Below are 20037 nucleotides of genomic sequence, written 5' to 3' on the forward strand. Positions count from 1 at the left end.
CCACGGGCCATGCAGTGACTTAACGGATAATATGACTAGCTATAGCGGAGTTGTGTGGCACATAAAGTACGAGCGGAACTTGCCAAAATAGCCGCAGCGTGAATCTAAGGTAGAGGACGACCAACATCACGTGCATGTGACACGGTGTGACGCCGCATGCATAAGCCATGCCGATTGTATGCCGATGTGCCGATGCGTATGCCAAGCTACAGTGAATATTGAACGTTGAACATTCAAATCTCATTGAAAGGGACTCGCGAGAAAGCCTTTCCAGCGGCAGTGTCACCAGCAATACTTGAGGCTGTGTCATCGAGCACTTCATTTGACACACGACGGACATTATCTGCGACATGAACCTACTACATTCCCGGGCCAGTGAGTTTTTGTAGCATTGGAACTTTGGAAGTTGAGCTGCTTACATTTTCATCATTTTCCGAGGTGTCTGAACTTATTCTTTGTCGCTTGGATGCCCACCATGCTTTAAGGCCTGCACCACGACGCTTTCGAGCGCGCGGCAGCGGAGGTGCACAAGCAAGTGGTAACTAATAGTACGATTGGATGCAAATTGCAGGTGTGGAAAAGATCTAACTTCCAGCGGCTGCAACGGACCTGGTTACATTTTCAGGGTAATTATTTATTCCTAGCACTGTGACTTCTTCGGCCTCACCAACAAACTTGACGTTAATAGCATTGCGGGCTTATGGGTTAGTGCGTGGTAACCACTGGACCACCTGGCAAACTTCGAAATCGTGTCATGATCTTGACACGAGTATCTTCCTTTGGTGAGCGCACCGTTCATCTTCGTGGCTCGCTAACCGGATGGGTTTCTACATATCATAATCAGACCTGGAGCTCTAGTTAACGAAGTCTTTACAAATGCCGTGTGACTCCCAGTCCAGATTTCAGTGCACGACTTATTATCGTGATGAATTCGACTGAATCATATCGGTTTCTTTCGCGCCTATCAATTCTACTCATGTGTAATATGTGGGCTTTCGTCCCATTTCAAGTTTTAGCCGGGCATTCATCTATTCAAGCCGTGCTAATATTTGACCAGGTATGTACTGCATCTTACCTACGGAATCCCGGATGCCTGCAATTCATTTGAACCACTAGTAACCATATAAGAGGAGGATAGTAATTCCTTCTTGATAATGAGCCCTTGTACGTCCATCTTCCAACTACTATGTCTGAGGTACACACAGAGGTCGAAAAACTTGACAGCAGCAAGGTGTCTGTTCATCCGCATGCCGAGCTCTTTAAACGTCCCACAGGATGGAGGAGGTACTACTACCACCCCATCACCCAAGTGTCGATGTTGGGATTCGTGTGTTTCTTGGGCCCCGGCATCTTCACTGCACTGACTGGTCTCGGTGGTGGAGGCCAAGTCAACAGTAAAGTCCAGGCTAACGCCAGCGCGATTCTGTATGCGACTCTTGCTTTTTTCGGATTATTCTCCGGGTGAGTTCAATTAGGTCGTCGATTTGACCCATGGCGACTCATGTCGTTGCAGTTCCATTAACAATGTCCTCGGACCTCGGTGGACCCTGGTACTTGGAACGTTGGGCTACTCGTTGTATATCGCTTCGTTCCTGTATGATGACTCGTACGTCGATCCTGTGATGTTACTGAAATTTTGCACTTCAGTGTTATCAACATTCATCCTGACGCGAGTGCTTTCGTTATCGCGGCTGGTGCCATCCTTGGTATCTGCGCAGCTTTGCTTTGGACCGCGCAGGGTTCTTTGATGATGGCATACCCCACAGAGGCTCAGAAGGGCACGTTCATCTCTATATTTTGGACAATCTTCAATCTTGGAGGGGTCATGGGTTCTGCTGTAGCATTTGGAACCAGTTTCAATCGTACCGTGAGTGATATATATGTTACGTTTATGAATGGAAAGCCGTGCTCATGTCCTCTACCGTCAGACCAACAGTGGTAAGCATATTGTGGCTATGACTGACCGCGGAGCTGATCGATCTTGTCATCCTTAGTTGGCAATGGCACATATGTATGTCTTTTGATAATGTCTTGTCACCAGAGATTGACACTAAACTAGGTTGGCTTCCTGATTTTGACCCTCGTCGGCGTATTCCTCCCACTATTGATGGCAAACCCAAACAAGGTGATTCGTACGGACGGGACTCATGTGAATCAGGTCCGCTACCCATCGTGGAAGACGGAGGTGTCCCGCTTGTACGTGGCACTGAAGACAGACCCTTGGATTATCCTCCTCTTCCCGATGTTCATTGCTAGTAACTATTGCTATACGTGGGGTTCGTCACGGTACTATTCTTAAAACAAGCGTGGTCACTGATATGTTGCGCAGAATACAATAATTACAACGGCGCGATATTTACTATCCGTGCTCGGGCCTTGAATAGCTTGATGTCCTATACGTCGCAGGTCCTTGGGTCTATCTTCCTCGGTTACTTTATTCTTGACCAGAAAAGGGTCCGGCGTAGAGTCCGTGCATTCTACGGCTGGATCCTTGTATTCTTCGTAGCTTTCGCTTCCCACGTCTGGGCGTATTTCTACCAGAAGTATGTCATCCTGCAACACCACAGCCTCAAATTACAATAAAAGTATTCCTTAGGACATATACCCGCGCTGAAGCCATGAAAGATGCTTACAAGATCGACATCATAGACGAGACCTATGTTGCACATGTCTGGGTCATGATAGTCCATGGCTTGCTGGATTCAATGTTGCAGACATATGCATACTGGCTAATAGGCGCGATGTCGAACGACCCCGCCAAGCTGGCCGTGTTTACTGGCTTCTGTGCATATTAACTTTGGAAGTTCGAGTTCAATACTGATCAAACACTATACAGATAAGTCCCTACAATCAGCGGGTGCGGCAGGCGCATGGAGTACTGATGCTGCTGGAATCCCGTGAGTTCTTTAGTCCTCTATGTGAACAAACCACTGGACCAGTGCTTCAGATATCTGAACATCTTCCTATCGACCTGGTGCCTCATGGTCGGCAGCATGATCTTTGCCGCACCAATGGTATACCTTCGCGTTACCGATCATACGGAAGTAGAGGATGAGACTTTGTGAGTACCCCCACTCCAGGGGTGGAGTAGCGCCGCATAGTTTAGTCAGTTACCGATTGTCCTTCGGGCTTTGTCGTAGCGTAGTGCTTTTCACCACTTCTTGGACACGCAGGCACACAGTCGCGGTTACACTGCTCAGCGCTCCACCATGATTGCCAATATAATGCACCTGTCGCTGGTGTTGATGTCCACTACAGTGTGCAAGTCGCAGACGTAGAAAGAATCGCCCCAGTGGTGGCAACGACGGAGAAAGCATAGCCAAGCATTGAGGATAGACGCGAGTTTGACAGTTGGATGTATCACTCAAACTATTAGGACTTGTCAGATTGACTCACCACTGATTAGGTCTTAAAATGTACAGTAACTGACAAACGCAGAAGAGTATGAACGCTCCAATCAAGTCAGTTTGCCATTTTGAGCGGGTCGACAGCCATAGCGCATTCGGCGTTTAGCCTCAGAAATCATCTGGAGCGCCAAACGTTCCTCCTTTCGTCTTGAACGCCCCTTTCTTCCCACCTCTCTTCCCACCTCTCCCTCGAGAAGTGGTGCTCGAAGACTTTGAAGTTCTTGAAGTAGATTTTGGGCGCTTTGATGGCCCAGGCCCACCACTATCAGGACATTCTGTTACATTATGAATGAATGGGACGTTCATGTTCAGATACAGCACCATACCAGAAGTCCAATGCCCTGTCTGTCCACACTTGAAGCACGCATCACTGGACGCTGATCCTCCCGCCTTTGCTGCAGGCCTCGATCGACTAGTTATGTCACCATTTGGACACGCTGCATGTATTTAGCAACCTCTAACGGCACATAATTTTGCTGTTACTCACCAGACGCCCAATGGCCTTCTTGATCACACTACATGTAAGATTAGTGTCTCAAGGCTTTGTCTTTACATGTGCACACAAACCTTAAAGCACTTCCCGCTACCGGAAGTTGAATCATTTTGGGTTACTGATCGAGACGACATGGGACGTGAACCAGCAGCGCTCTTAGGTTTAGGTGTTTCATCGTCCCACTCGAAGAATGCACACCCGTCCTTTCCTTTGGGACATCCCCAGAATATTCGTCCTTTATTTGGTCCCCTCCTTATTGACAGTACGCCGTGCCGCGTCTTCACGACATTGACATTGACGTGCAACGGGGTCGACCTGATTAAGCTCACACAGCTCTGTATGAAACAAGATATAGAACAAAACATGAACTCACTGAACGTTCGCTAGCCAATGCGCGCTTGGCCGGGACAAGCGGCGTGGGATTTGCTGGCATACCGATCGATCCGTCGTCGCACCATTTGAAAAACCCACATCCGTCACCGACTCCGCAGGCATAGAACTCCTTGCCTTCACGAGCTGACTTCTGTGTGACTGTTTTGCGCTGAGATGGAATACCACATTCACATTCGGGGGTCATGCTTGAAGAAGGCAAGGGATTGGGTCGGGGAGCAGTTGTCGGGGTAATTACCCTCGAGAATGTAGGTTTACTCCCAGAAGAAGTTGTCCGCGAGACAGGAGCACTGGGCTTTGATGGTACATTGGATGCTCGTGAACGACTTCGAGGTGGTGAGGGAGGCGGAGGCATATCATCGTTCGAATCTAGAGAACCCCATCAATTCTCAATTCTCATCTCTCATAACGTAAATTTGCATACCATCAATGTCGTTGGGAGGTGGCGGTGGGGCGGCCCTAGCAGCACCTCGTCCACGGCCTCTCGGTGCTGGTGCTGCAGCGCCCCGTCCGCGTCCTCGCCCTCGACCGCGGCCACGGGCGGCACCTCCTGGTGGGGGTCCTCCATTATCGTTATCATTATCATCATTATTTCCGCGACCGGCACCCCTTCCTGCACCCGCACCTCTACCCCTTCCACCGCCGCCACCGCCACCGCCATTGCCACCGCCACCACCCTGGTTTGCCCCTGCGTTACGTTCAATATACCTGCGCACGCTCTAAAGTGCATTGTGAACGAGACGACAACAGTGTGTAAACCAGACCACCTACAGATACAACCTTATCGAACTCTCTCTTTGCGAGAACATACATCTCCCTGTATTGTTCGATGCTTTCGGTGAGCATCTCTCCTTTGGATTTCGTGCCCTCGCAAACTCGAACCATGCCGCGTTCGGTCTCACGCCTGAGCTGCGGCTTCGACAAGCTTCTCTCAAACCCAATTTCATTATATCCTTCTATAAGCCCAATTCCAAGGGTCGAGGGCATGAGATGTTTTGTTGCACCATCCATGCGTTCAATGACATATTCCCGGTCGATAATCGTCTGAATGTGCTGAGCAATCGTAGCATCAGTGCCTGCGGAATAATAGATGATCAGATTGGGGCGAATATCGTCCTATGTGGAAACCCACCAATGCCGTTCTTGTCCATGAGGGTAACCAAGTCCGCCTCAGTGAGGAGAGACGGCGAGGAAGTTTGACCGTCCTTGATTTCGCATACCGTAGGTATAAACTGTTCTCCTTCCTGAAAGTTCGGTATCTCTTTTGCCGACCACTTGTCATATGGGTATACTTCAAGGTAATTTCTCTGAAGGACAATCAATCCTACGAGGGTGTGAACATGAGTCGTAATCGCAGCAGAGGTACTCACCGGTTGCATTAAACTCTTCACCGCCATAATCTACTTGCACAATTGTCTCTTTGCCTTCCGCATCCTTGCTACAACTTGCAAGAAAACGCCGAGTTATGAATTCGTATACCTTCTTCTCGTCACCAGCAAGATTCCCTGCATGAGCAGTGGGGTGAATGGGCGGGTGAGCCTTATCGTTATTTTTGCCCCGCCTTGGAGTATTGAAATTACCCTCATGCAGGCTGAGCATGTATAAGTATGGCATTCACAAAAAACCTTGGGAAGCATACCCAGTGGCGAATCCTCCCCAAGCAGGATCGGCGGTTTGCTTCTCGATGAGTGTCATAAAATTGAACTGAGGATCGTATTGGTCCGTTTCTGTGCGTGGATATGACAAAAAACCTTGTTGGTAAAGCTTCTCCGCAATCTGGTGAATATGACCACGGTCAGATGGAAAGAAATAAGCGCGTAGATCTCGATTCAGCTCACATCGAGGACCTTCTTGGGAGCAAGCTTTAATAATCTGGATCCTGCTTTCTGTAGCTCTACGGTTGTCAATGGGAGTGGTTTGCTAGGATGTTCAGCCCGGTCTAGTGCGGTTCAAACATATAAGAAAACTCACTATTTTTTGACATCTTTCTGTGTCACTTTCACCACTCTAGCAGTGGGACTCTGCGAAATCTCCTCGTGTATATCAGCAACGATATCGGGTTCGAATGAGTGACCCCTTTTCCAGTTAAAGTCGACCTTCTTATCGTCACGATCCACAGAAAAGTTGATAAACCAGAAGTCTTCAGGAACGAAGGACTTGACTTGATTGTATCTTTGGACGACAAACCCGAGCGTCGGAAATTGACAGGGACCTGCTCGAAAATGTGTCATGAAAAGACAAGTGGCTCGATGACGAACGAACCATACGAGACTACTTCTCTCTTTTCACGAAATTGGGCGAGCCGTGTCTGCAGTGTAAGAGTTTGCATACGTGTGAATGCGGCACCTATTCTCAGGTCAAGGAAAATGCGTGCTTCGACGGCATGGGCCTGAGCCATGTCAAGATCAACAGGGTGCTGAGCAGCACGATGAATTTGCCTGGGGTCATAACATTTGTCAGTGAAGAAACTCTGGCCAAAAACCAGATACTCACTGAGGAATGATGGCACTAAATCTAGCTCTCTTCACAACGATTTGTGGACGTGATTTCCTGCATACCTTAACAATCTCGCTCCCAATGTTCTCTCCTTCGCGATCACAATCTGTCCAAATCATAAGGGTATCCGCTGTACGCGCTTCAGTCAAGAGATTGCGCTCGATACTCTTGTTGTCTGCGGGTACTGAGGAGTGAATGGGCGCATCGAACAGTGTAATAGGGTCACAAGAATTCCACTGCCTGTACTCGTCTGGAAAGTCGTGTGCAAGCAAATGACCACAGACGGCGGTTACTGTAAATTGTGAGTTGGTTTGTGGGTAATCGAAATCAAAATTCTTGATGAATCTGTTAGACGTTGGACGCTGGAAGCAAAATGTACGGATTTGAGAATGTTGGTACGTAATTATCTCTGGCTTACTGTTTCCAGACGACCACCAGAGAGAATTGAGCTGATTGAACGAGCTATAGAAGGTTTCTCTGCCACACAAAGAACTCGCATGCTGTAGTTGAAGAGTGATTCTGTGTGAAGAGTGTGGAAAAGCCTGGTCCTTAATTTGTCGAACTGGGTTGTTTAGCTTTTAACAGAACGGAATTACCGTGATAAATCTAGGTTTGATTGGCAGACGTGCTCACGAGAAACGATGCTGCTCTCCGAGGCCCGAGCCCCACTTTGAACGGACAAAACGCGACACGGTCAGCACGCGTCGCAAGTTCGGACTCCGCGAGGCACGTGCTAACGCCAATCAAAACTTCTAGTCAACATCGTCCTTTCCAGTCGCAATCAAGGCATTATGCATTATGTCTCAATCATCGCATTTTTGCCACCGCTGGGTCAAGTATTACTGTGAGCGATACATCACAATCGAGGTCCCACGGACGATATTTTGACTCGACGGTAACGCAGGGAAATGCCTGGATCAGTCTCATCATGCCAGATCACGAACCTGACTTTGATAGAAAGAAGCACCGTGAAAAAAAACGCGTCCCCTGTCAAGAAGACATGGTCAGATGAGGACTGCTCTCACCATGTGACTCTTGAAAATTTGCGATACTTTCAAACTAACGCCCAAGAATACTTTTCGATCTTCACAATGTCCCATGTCACGGACCAGGATGCGACCAACCGTGATCCCTTTCCACCCAGTGGAGCTGCCGCAGGACCATGTTTGGTCCTATTGCATCGATAAGATCAGTAGCACCACTATTAATACTAAACTCGACGAATTAATCTGATCGATCTTGAAGTTTGTTTGAAGTGGTACCAAATTGTGTACGTTTGCAATGTGAATTGGTTGTGCATCTTTCCGATGCAACCGCAGTTTCTGCACCAGGATGAATAATGCACAAGCATCAAGCAACAATCACATCCAGGGCAAATATTTACGGTGCTACTTGATCGATCGATTTCTGAAAGGTTCATCCAGGTTGTCTTGCGTATTGATGACAACTTCTTGCAGTCGCCATACCCATACCGCTGCATCGTTTCCTGATTTCTATGCTAGGTTTTCTTATATTCACGCATGCAGGTGAATACTAGCTCTAAAAGGCCCATGGTTGCGCCAGGGGCAACCAATCATCTCATGATGTCCAGTTGAATCCACATATGAAAACTTTGCATAGAACCCCATCATGGTGAGGACTGCATCACTTCCTGTTCCTAATTTCAGTGACCATGCGTTTGAATTCTAGAGTTACGATGAGGATGATGGCACGGTCTACAAGTCCAGCTCATTCTTCGTCATACGTAGGCCGCCCTAACGCTCGCCATTTGCAATGACTACATAGCTGCTAAACCAATTTGTTTAGTGAGTGAAACTAACCAACACAATAATCTCCATCTTGTTGGACTATTCTACCACTCCCTACCATCGTCGTATCTCGCTGAAAGTAACTGGTTATAGGGTGTTCTCGCACACATCACTCGTCACTGCATTTCATGTGCATCGGCTCAGATGTAGCGCATTGTTTTGATCCACTCAACCAATCCCAAATTAGGTGTATGGTGGGTACGACGACCGTTGGCCTACAGTGTATCAAGCCTATACTTATTCAGGACATTCAATCACTGTCCCTACAGGTTGACCGTACAAATAGTTACGAAGTGGAGCATAGTACATCACAATATATTCGTACAAGACAACAGGATTGCTCACCTGAGGATCCCACGTTGTCAGGCCCGTTAGACGGTGTGCCTAGCCAAATCTAAGTGGAGGGGCTTCGGGTAGTTCTTCTGGCTCACTATTGATATCTCTTCAATACGCTCAATGGTATGTCAATTTTTCACTTGCCTATGTACGCTACCACAATTTATCATTTTAATAGGACCAATTTCTGTTCACTGACTTTATTTATGGGTTTAGTCAGATTTTGCAGGTCGTGCAGACTTGTGTGCTGGGACCACGCCTGATCCTTGGCGTTCGAGAATACCACGCTAAGCTCGTTGCCAATGCCGACGCAACGACTGGTATGACCTCAATCGCCTTTCAGGAGCGCGTGCATATATCGACTGGCAGTGGTGTGTGAAATCAACTGCTCTGCAAGGAGCTGGATAATTTGTTTTTATTTATTCCCACTTTCATGAAGGTATTGATCGAAGTTATACGGTGTTCCGAAGCAGATTTCAAGGATACAGACAAAGTATTCGTCGTATTATTTAAGCAAGTGATTTGCTATACGTGCTGACAATGTTTAAATCAATATCCTTGATATCTTTATACAAGGACTGGCTTTCGGTCGGCTGCCGGCCCTCATTCTGTGTTCATGGAGTTACGAAGCGTAGGTGCCATTCAATGTATTTACAGTAGCAAGTCAGGAAATACAATATTTGCGCAGTCTTGTTCTTCGTTCGCCTCTGAAAATAAGCACCACGTATCTTACTCTCGATAACGCTCCTTCGTCGTCAATGATAGGACCAATAGTGGTCCGTGCATCCGATAGATAGATCCCGTCTTCCGCAGACGCGGTATTCGCACCAAATGTGAATACGTTGATTCGAACATCCCAGTTCTGGAGTCACGATGAAAGCGTGTATGGTCACACTCTCAAATGCAAGAATCTCCATCATGACGCCGGAATGTCAGGAAGAAGAAGTGTCTTGCCATATCTAGCAAAAAATGAGGCGGGCTTGGTCTTGGTAGTAGAAATAAATCCCTCCAAGACTCTCGCTGAATCGCTACCTCCATATTGCAGTGCGACGCAGTTGTAGATGACAGGCTCCACTCTGTAATCGAATATCACCGTTCGTCTTCGTTTCCTTGTGAATTGACTCACCAGAACTGTACTCGCCGAGCAACTAGGGTCAGACTCAAGGCCGAACGACGGTCACTACTGGCCGAGTTTTCTCGAAAGGAAGAGCGGACATGAAAACAAGGTTCATCACTGGTAGATAACAGAAACGCAGGAAAACACACCTTCTGAACTTTATAGCTGCTGGATAAGTCCTGCTTTCATCTCGGCCCATACGGATAAGTAAACCAAGCCTTAAGAGGGATACCAAGGATGACGAAGATTTCGAGCTCACCGGCAACGAGCGCGACCGGTGTGTTGGGACAGAAGCTCACGACTTCCGAGTCCCTGCAACCTGAAAGTGGAAAGTAGAGCACGGCATGTACGGTACTCAATCTCATAATGCTGTTCGGCCTGATGATCGGACGCGATAATTAGTTGCATAACATCTCGGTTCAAGGACTGATGAGTTCTAAAATCTGCGACTTCGGTGAGACCATGAGGCAGTGGTTTCCGTTACAACGAAGGAACATGTTTTCTGATTATCAGATAAGCAAGAATCAACTAAAAGTACACTCTAAGCGCGTCGTAGTCACATGATTGATCGTGTGATCGTGTTTTTTCACGACCAAGTTCCTCGACGAGCGTCCACTTTCAAAGTTACAGTATACCATGGACCTCGGCGAGAATTTCAACACTCCCACGACTCGTCTCCTAACGCTACTAAATGTGTCTGCTTTAAAAAGCAGAAAAAGAACACGGGATGAGGATTCACCAGCACCCGAGAAATTAAACAAACGGAAGACGGTTAAGCTGGTAGAAGATGTTACCTTGGACCCAGGCCCCTCGATGTTATGCGACAGAACTAACAACGGCACAGATGACGAGGTCTTGAGAGGTAACGAAGAAAATGACGATGTAGATCCACAAGGTACATCACTAGTGTGGTATAAAGAAATGTACTCAAAGGTACTCCGTCAGATATTACTTCGGCATACGAACAGCATTACGGACCAAATACAGAGCTTGTATCAGACACATCAAGAAGCTCTGTGGATCAACGACGCTGGACGTCTTCGAGGGAGAAAGTTGGCAAATTAACAACTGTGTTTAGTTTACGAAACGAAGATAACACCCCTCCATCGAAAAAACTGGCCAAAAAAACAGCAGTATGTTGCACCCTGTAGTATATCATCGTGTTGTTGGACTATTCATGGAATGATTACCAGATATCAGAGCGCTTGAGGGGCCCATTTCAAGCGCGACAATCGAAGCAGTCATCAGGTATGCTCGGCGGTGTACCGCATGTCATGATATTGATATATGTACAATTCAGATCAAAAGCAGATACAAGATAATCTACTCTCGATCTTGTCCGCCCACCTTGATCTATATAATCCTGCGCTTTCTCTGGAGGATCACCGAAGTGTACGAGATGTCGTCGCATTGCACGCGCTGGACCATGTCACAAAGTTTGTTGCTTCCCATCTTTAGACTCAGTTGTGTTGATAGAAAAATACAGAAAGCGAAGACGAGTTCTGAAAAACAATGAACGTCTCGCACATGCGAAAGCAGCTTCAGTCTCTCCTCCAGAGGACGTTCAAGATCAAGGTTTTACTCGACCCTCCGTACTTGTTCTTCTCCCGTTTCGTTCGTCGGCACTCGCTTGGCTCGATGCATTAACCACACACACGCCCTCTCCGGCATATCAAATCGAAAACCACTCTCGCTTTCTATCTGAGTATGCTCTTCCACCCGATGCAGTCGATAAGCTGGCAGTTGCAGAACCTGGGACATACCCTCGAGACCATGTTGAGACGTTCAAGGGCAATGTCGATGATAATTTCAGACTTGGAATTAAACTCACAAGGAAAAGTGTCAAATTATTTGCCGATTTTTATGGTTGTGATATCATTTTTGCAAGTCCGCTCGGGTTGAGGATGTCAATCGAGAAAGAAAAGTGCGTTCATTGTGCGAACCCAATACACGGTCAATTGTAACTTCTCTTCAGAAGCGCAGATTTTTTGTCATCAATCGAGATATTAGTGATAGACCAAATGAATGCACTGACAATGCAAAATTGGGAGCATGTCCAGGTGCGCTCGTGTCATTCTTCATGTTAATCCTCTTTCTGATTATGTGCATGTCAGTATGTCCTTTCAAACATGAACAACCTGCCAAAAGATTCCCATGACGCCGACTTCTCGCGCATCAAGCCATGGTATCTAGACGGCCAGTGGGTTTCTTCTTGACAATCCATTGTGCACGATGACTTAGTCTCCGCGAGTTCGGCATACCTTCGACAGTCCATCCTCTTGTCGCCGTTCGAGATGCCAGAATTGAGAGCGTTGTTCAACACTACGCTCAAAAATGCTGCAGGGAAGGTCAGAGTCGAAAAAATATGGCCTGCTATACAGGTTCCGGAGTCTATCGACCAAGTGAGTGCCTTCTTAATTGCCTAGTGAATTCAGCCTCAACAACGCAAAGATGTTTGTTCCTTTCGACTGTGTGAACCCTAAGGACGAACCCGAAAAGAGATTTGCATATTTCACCACTCAAGTAAGTTCTGCGACTCCAACCTTGACTTCTCTCATCTTACATCATATCAAGCTACTACCAAAAGTACTCAAATCCGCGGTACAGAGTGCCAACACAGTGATCTTCATACCTTCCTCATTCGATTTCATACGGGTGCACAACCACTTCCGGAAGCAGTCTTCCCTGAGCTTCACTGTACTCTCTGAGTGAGCTCCGCATAAAAAACAAATCCCGAGGGCGTCAACTAACTACATGTAGATACTCTACCAACCAGGACATTTCTCGAGCACGAGAAACTTTTTTCTCCGGTAAAAAGGCATTTTTGCTCGTCAGCGAGCGGTTCCATTTTTACCGCAGGTATGTCATTCAAACATATATGTAAAATTATGATTTACACAGGTCTTTTATCTGCAGATACAAGATCAGAGGCATCCGCAATCTCATTTTCTATGGCCCTCCAGAACACCCTCAGTTCTTCTCTGAGTTCCTGTCCTTCCCATTCCTCGATGATGGGGTGGAGGCTTCTGATGTAATATCAAAGGTGATTTATTCCAAGTATGACAAGTTTAGGTTGGAAAGAATTGTTGGGACAAAAGGCGTGAAAGCTCTTGTGGAAGGTCTCCTGTAGTTTCGGAGCGATACCGCCTCACCGCACTACTGCAGGTGTGGGTCTTTAACATTTGAAGATTGCCACTCTCTGAAGTGTAAGAGACACCGAGGTGTTCGTTCTTTTCGTGTCATCCTTACTTACGATTGATATCACTCGTTATTAGCCATTTTCTTTTCTAACGATCGATACTAGTCTAAGTGTTGTAGGCACTTGGTAGAAAACGAACGTTTGAGTCCGCAACTCACATGCAGCTGTTATGGCCAGTCAACCGAGGAACATTCACTTACAAACAAAGCTTCGATCAATTTTCATGCCCGAAGGACCCTACTGATACACCATCTCGTCGTACACTGGTTTCATAATCAAGAGTTACTTTCATCTGTTGAAACGCATGCTCGTATATGGACTATTGCAGGCACATCAGCGGGTTGGATTGTGCTACGGAGTGCTACAGATCTAGCATGCCCCAGACAACGATATATTCCTCCATCTCATATCCGACGTGGGACGGGTTACCTTGCACGGCATTCCCATCAAAGTCCTAATACTCCACCTGCAGATGGACGCAACGTTCGACAGCCGAGATGCATATGGGGTTAGAGGATTGATCTTAAAATGCTAAGCACTCATCCACATGACATATCATACAAAAGAATGGCACCGTGCATGATGCATGATGTTTGTTCCATACATTGAATCTACAACATAGTATACAATATCGCATTTCAGAGGCGCTGCCTCAACTGTAAGCATATCTAATCTACAAGAGAAATGTTGCCGTCAAGTACATTCTGGGGCACATGGTTCAGGAGCCATGTTTTGAAGACTACTTCATCGTCCGTTGGAACGGACGCGGATGGGCCCTGATATTTGTGAATCACGTCTAAGCAATCAAAGGCAACTTTGAAATTTTCTTCGTGCGATCCCGTTGGACGGATCGTACGCAGCATTGACAAGAAACCCGTTTTTCTGTAGAAGCATCCCATGGCATCCGTTGTCAGCCATTCATCCAAAGGTCTGCGCTTCCTGCGAAGCTTGCCCTCTTTATACCGAAGGCAGATCCAGGCGAGAACCCAGATGAAGGATTCAGCATCGTGACGGTACACGTGCTCGACTCGGCCTGCGATGGTGTCTGGCATGAGAAGGTCTAATGCCATGAACGGTGCTGTTCCTGTGCGCTCGAAGCCTTTGGGAGAGCCTTGAATCGAGGACAAGGAATCTTTGATCGACGATAAGTCGAAATCATTGAGGACGCTCATAAATCGACCGCGTAAGTGGTATCCCATGAGATTGCTGGGACTGATGTCGCTGGTGATGCACTCCTCTCTTCCAGAGCGCGCGATGGCCTGTAGCAGTAGTGAGTGGATGATAAATAGCACGAGAAGGACAGGTCACTTACACTTGACGACTTCCCACCATGCGAGGAGGAACTCCTCACCGCTCAGTGTCGTGATTGGCTCAAGCTTTCTGAACACGATGATGTATAGGACCCGGCTACCCGCGTCGTCGATCCCTAGCGCCTTTCTGATTATCGCTGTGGAAGTGTCTTCGAACTTGTGGAACCAGACCATCTCTGGAACATGGCCCAACACATCTGGATCTTCATTTGCAATCTTGTAAACCTCTTCGAGGATCTCGGGCTTGCTCTGGCGTGCCTCTTCTGGCCAAAAGAGCTTGGCAACCAATTCAGGTGGATTCGCTGAGGAAATGTGAACACCGTGGCAGAGCCGACAGCGCCTTACTCTTTACGGGAAATACCATGGTTGCACGTCCCCGTAGACCGAAATGAGTCACGCATTCCTCAGACCTCAAATCCAGTGTAAGGTCGACGCGCTTCCTCTTATCCTGGCCCTTCTTATCCCGGTCGTCCTTGTTTGTGTCGTCCTCGTACTCGACGATAATCTCGCCTTCATATCCAGGTTCAGGTTCGAACAACGGGTGGAGGCCCCACTGCTTGTACCCCATGCGCTGCATGATGAAGAGCAAGACCACAAAGCGTGGAAGGTCCTGAACGAAGTTGATGCCAGCGCATTGAATCGTGTGCTGACGATCGAACCACCAGAGATAGATGATATCGTCTAGAACGAGCCATTACTTCGACGACAGGACAATTGCGTTGCATCCACTTACTGTTTACTATAAACGAGATGACGTGCTGGCGCACCGTATGAGCTGCGAACATCTCCGCGACATACAAACCATTCTGGATGACAGGATGGTGTTTGTTCGGACCCTTCTTCTTTTTCTTGTTCCTCCTCTCCTCTTGCTTGGATTGCCTCTCTTCATCCTGCCTGGATCGTTTGCTGGTGGACGGCTCGTTTGAGCGTAAATGATCGGAGCCGCGTTTGTTGCTTCTGAGTCGGTGGGATATATTTTGCACTGCGTCGCACATGTCAAAAGAAGCAGCGGAGATACATGCTGGGCGACTTACCCTTGTTCGAGGTACTGTGAGAGGCTTGAGCAGTACCAGTGGTAGACGTCGAGTCTGTTGACTGATCGAACGAGTCCGTTGACTGTTTGGACATGTCCGTTTCCTTCATGTATTCCATATATAGGACATTAGGAGTCACGTAGTCCTTAGTGTAAGCAGACGGTGGATGAGGCAGACGCGGCTTCGGGCGTTTGAACTCGAATGTCGTTCGGACATCCACCCACTGGAAGTTCTCATGGTCTTTGGTGGGCGCCTTGCACGCAGACTTGTAAACATCTTTGGATTTTCCTTCCGGTATGATATCCGCGGCAGTCTGGTGAGAAACGACGACGATGTCCGGTTTGCGGCTGGACTTCTCGCCCTGATGTTCTTGGTGTATGAACGATGGATCATTCACATGAAAAAGGATATTGGTTTCATCGTCGTCTTGAAAAGCGGGCATTCCAGGTACGGTCACCTTCCCCAGTTCACGAAGTGCACGGTTGGCAGCCTCGACGAATTCAGAGTAAGACGGGGTTTCGCTCTCGATATTACAACTTGATACTGGCGTTAGTCTTTTGGGCGCTATTTGGCTTGCTGGCTCACAATTTAGTCAAGTGTTGCTTGATCTTCTGCGCCACACCTGGCCCATTGCAGAGGGGCATGACAGCCTCGAGGGGAGTATCGAGTAACGTGGACTTCTGATTGGGAGGAAGGGATTGGTTAGGATCTGCGCACATTTCGAGGAGCTGCTGCAGCATTTCGTCTGCCCCGCACTGCTTGAAGTTCCTGACGTCGCGCGCGATCCATGGACGGACATCACTGACGCTGCATGAATAACGGGGTTGAGTATGGATAATAGAGGTCGGAACAGAAAATCTGACGCACTCGACGCCTACAGTGTCGATGTGTTCGCTGACAACAGCGGAGCCGACTGCGTGTGGGGTGGACTTGAGATCGGCAGGCAAGCCAGACTCGGACTTGCGGGGAGGTGTGGTTGTCACTGACGTAGTGGCGCTAGCATTATTAGACATGATGAGGCCTTCTTAGGAAGATGGAAAAGAACGATGAACTTTGGGATGAAGAAGACGAGATTTGAGTTCGCTATTTAAGCTAGCGCAGCACTATTGTCGGACATTTCGAGTCAAGGTCCACAAGTGTTTGAATTCGAAGTTGATGGAAATCTCAGTCTGTCGGCTACAATTAATAAACGTTGTGGCACAAACGGTTGACAACGCATCACTTCATCAACACGACTCACCTCATCCAGATTAGTCTTGAATTTTCTGGCAGCCGTTGTATCTTCTTTGTATCGTTACTCCAATAGTTCGCTGCTGTTACCTTTTGACCCATCTACGATCGGGTACGATCTCTTTCTCAATGAACATTTTTCTAAAGTTTTTTTTGACGCTCCGCAGGAGTCCGCACATCGCACAAGCTTCTTCGAAAGTCTCGTAGAAGAATTTCACTGATTGGAGGAATGGTTTGTGGGCGTCGAAGGACTTGATGGCCCATCTGATAGCCTAGCGCCCAGCTGTCAATTTCTTCGCGGCGGCCATCACCGATTTCATGTGCATATTCACCAACCTTTCGGATGACGGATGTCGATGACTAGTAAGTACTTCTACTCACAACATGGGAATAATCAAGGAATCTAGATTCTGATCGTCTTATCAGACCCATCTGCCTTCCAGAACAACCGAGCTGCGATCTTTCTCTACGGTTGAAAGAGGACCCAGGAGGCCTCAAAATCACTCAGCTTCCTCAAATTATGGATCGTTGCTGTTGCCTTTGGTACGCATCAGGTGTAGTTTCCTTTGCTATCTGCTTTTTATTGACACTCCATATGTTGCACAAGGACGAAAGTCGGGCAAATATGGATTCCACTGATTCAAGTCCGCAAATGAGTGGCGTGTGGACGTCGAAGAACAATAGATGGACCGATAGCCTGTTTATCTGTTTATCAACTTGCGGCGGCCATTCACCCCCATTTTGATTTACAAATTTTAAACTTCCATATCGCCAACCTTTTGGACGAGTGAACACGCGAATATGTAGGAAATCCGATTCTGATCGTCTTCTCACATGTCTCCGTTTACCTCCAAAATATCGGGCTGTGCTTCCATTCTCTTCAGTGGAAGTCGTAGAGATGGACCCCCGCTACTCCCCTGGTATCGCCCCCAGGGAGTGGAATCACTCATTCTATAGTCCTCAAGCCTCGGAGATCGATGGTCTAATGCGATAGCGCGCCGTGAATTCTTGAAATACGGATCTCGGGCGCGATGTATATATATTTAAATCCGTGGTTATTATCCGTTGGGGCGAGGCCCTATGTTGGGTACTAGATTTTTTTAAAAGTTCTTGGTTATTGTCCGTTGCGGTGAAGTCTTATGGTGGACACTACCTGCACTATTTTACTAACCCTATGTTTCCTGGTCTTTTTATGGCGTCTGTGCTGTGCAGTGGTTCCGGCTTGCGCGAGAACGCTTAAGGCCTTCTCCAGCTCTTGATATGATGATGGTCGTTGGTGGGTTTCCTTCGATCCTCCCCTGGGAATCACATCTCCGATATATAGAATGACTGACATTCGTGTAGCCCAAGTATACAGACACTCGATCGATGAAGTGACCCATCTACAGACTATGTGGGCTTCATGGATGATATCCAGATGCTGGGTGGAAAGATCTGCGGACAAAGGTGATGTTCGAAGTGCTATAGAGTTTTGTGAGAATGATCCTATCTAGTCATGCAATATAAGCGGTTGGAGGACTGACATTATCTGCAGTTCACCGTAGGCCTGAACTTTAAGCTTGCACACGCAAATACAAAATAATGGCACCGTGCATGATGTTTGTTCTGCATCGAATTTACAAGGTTGTATTTAGCATCACATTTCGGAGGCACGCTGCCTCAACTGCAAGTATACCTACTCTATAAGAGAAATATTGCCTTCAAGTACATTCTGGGGTACATGGTTCAGGAGCCATGTCTTGAATACTACTTCATCATCCGCTGGAACGGACGTGGATGGGCCTGAATATTTGTGAATCACTAAGGTCCAGTTTGGACAATGACTCCGGGTTCAAAATTTCTGGCTCAAACCGCACGTGATGACCTGACTGCGTTAATAAGCATCTATTATCTAATAAAACAAAAGATACTCTAGTATCATCACAATGTCTGATAAATCAAGCGGCGGCTCTTCGCATTCCTTACGTTCCCGGGGTACTATAGATGTGACATCAGCTGCTGCATCTTGCGGAACGACCAGGAAGGCTCCTGCGGCGTGGACGAAGGCAGAAGAAACCACCTTTCTTGAGTTCCTTCTGCAGGCCCTTCCTGCATCAGGCGATGGGGGCTTCAAGGCGCCCACCTTCAATCAAGCATATGCGCACCTCAAGATAAAACACCCGCATCAAAGGGGCGCAGAAAAGGTTGGCACAGTTTGCAAAAATAAGTGGACATCGGTATGTTTCCAGTGAACTTTCAGCCGCCAGCAAATCAATGACATATATTTTTATAGTTAAAGAAAGCATACCAAAGTGTTGTTGAAATTAAGTGTACTTCTGGTTTTACTTGGAGTGATGATCATGGAGCGGGTATCACGGACAAAAAGGACGACGTATGGGCACACTTTATAAAGGTACGTCATCGCAAATAGACTGCATGCATACCCCTCTACTGATATTGTTTTCAGTCGCATCCTCACGCGAGGCCCTTCATGATGAAGGGCTTCGACCACTTCGATATCATGCAGCAGTTGATGCCAAGCAAGTCGAAAGGCTCTCACGTCTTCCGACCTACCACCGCCACCAATGCCACCACACCATCCTCCATCCCCACAGCCACAGACAACACACTTCCAGGGCCGCCACCATCCTCAGTGGGCCTGCCACCATCCTCAGTGGACCCGCCACCATCCTCAGTGTACCCGCCGTCATCCTCAGTGTACCCGCCACCATCCTCAGTGTACCCACCACCATCCTCAGTGGACCCTCCATCTACCTTTCTCGCTCCTTCCACGGAAGGGTCTACCTCTGCCGGTGGCTCGGCATGGACAAGTATAAGCCGGGGAAAGCGAAAACGCAGCGCGCTTTCGCCTGCGTCAGCTGCAGGCTCTCAGAAACGAGGCCGGCCACCATCTGCCACGCTATTGGCACAGCAGGAGGGCACCGAAACGATGAAAAGCCTCGTAGAAGTAGTACGTGAGATGCAGAAGACTCTTGTATTAGCGCTGGCGCTGCCGCCAGTGCAGCCACAGCCTCAGCCTTCCACGCATGTTGGAAGCGCCATTTCCCTCCTCAATAAATATACAGACCTCACGAGCAAAGAGCGCTTGGGCATTGCCAACTTTCTAGCTGAACACGAGAACCAGGCGATCATTTTCTACTCGTTGGATGAGGTGACGAGGCTTGAGTGGTTGGAAGAGAAGCGAGTCCTTTGCGGTGGTGCACCACGGCGATCAATT

General features: G+C 47.8%; 4 protein-coding genes across 4 annotated transcripts; 2 read left to right on the forward strand and 2 right to left on the reverse strand.

Moving 5' to 3' along the window:
* Positions 1-1186: 1186 nt before the first annotated feature.
* F5891DRAFT_1128409 (MFS general substrate transporter) lies at positions 1187-3065 on the forward strand (the record flags this gene model as incomplete). The annotated part of the gene is made up of 9 exons (XM_041364277.1): positions 1187-1461; positions 1514-1594; positions 1648-1871; positions 1995-2011; positions 2060-2276; positions 2330-2543; positions 2597-2784; positions 2837-2897; positions 2948-3065. The coding sequence occupies 9 exons, from the start codon at positions 1187-1189 to the stop codon at positions 3063-3065; spliced, it is 1395 nt and encodes a 464-aa protein (XP_041226083.1).
* Positions 3066-3242: 177 nt separating this feature from the next.
* F5891DRAFT_1225888 (DNA topoisomerase) lies at positions 3243-7285 on the reverse strand (the record flags this gene model as incomplete). Its single annotated transcript, XM_041369501.1, has 15 exons — positions 3243-3682; positions 3734-3844; positions 3895-3922; positions 3975-4235; positions 4274-4659; positions 4715-5009; positions 5062-5366; positions 5423-5614; positions 5661-5881; positions 5930-6066; positions 6129-6210; positions 6262-6502; positions 6553-6728; positions 6784-7148; positions 7205-7285. The coding sequence occupies 15 exons, from the start codon at positions 7283-7285 to the stop codon at positions 3516-3518; spliced, it is 3048 nt and encodes a 1015-aa protein (XP_041226084.1). The 3' UTR covers positions 3243-3515.
* Positions 7286-10628: 3343 nt separating this feature from the next.
* F5891DRAFT_1032221 (DUF1253-domain-containing protein) lies at positions 10629-13476 on the forward strand. The gene is made up of 12 exons (XM_041361655.1): positions 10629-10942; positions 10993-11180; positions 11241-11295; positions 11348-11483; positions 11534-11971; positions 12023-12107; positions 12162-12247; positions 12299-12449; positions 12499-12570; positions 12622-12755; positions 12808-12906; positions 12964-13476. Exons 1-12 carry the CDS (start codon positions 10684-10686, stop codon positions 13175-13177), a joined length of 1917 nt encoding a protein of 638 aa, XP_041226085.1. The 5' UTR covers positions 10629-10683; the 3' UTR covers positions 13178-13476.
* A 286-nt stretch (positions 13477-13762) lies between these two features.
* F5891DRAFT_1278091 (uncharacterized protein) lies at positions 13763-16781 on the reverse strand. The gene is made up of 7 exons (XM_041370304.1): positions 16458-16781; positions 16176-16397; positions 15591-16126; positions 15290-15538; positions 14902-15237; positions 14566-14858; positions 13763-14505 (listed from the first exon to the last, which is right to left on the reverse strand). Exons 1-7 carry the CDS (start codon positions 16601-16603, stop codon positions 13915-13917), a joined length of 2373 nt encoding a protein of 790 aa, XP_041226086.1. The 5' UTR covers positions 16604-16781; the 3' UTR covers positions 13763-13914.
* Positions 16782-20037: the final 3256 nt, after the last annotated feature.

This window comes from Suillus fuscotomentosus (genome assembly GCF_016647785.1).
Source record: "Suillus fuscotomentosus strain FC203 chromosome Unknown F5891scaffold_26, whole genome shotgun sequence".
Classification (NCBI taxonomy): Eukaryota; Fungi; Basidiomycota; class Agaricomycetes; order Boletales; family Suillaceae; genus Suillus; species Suillus fuscotomentosus.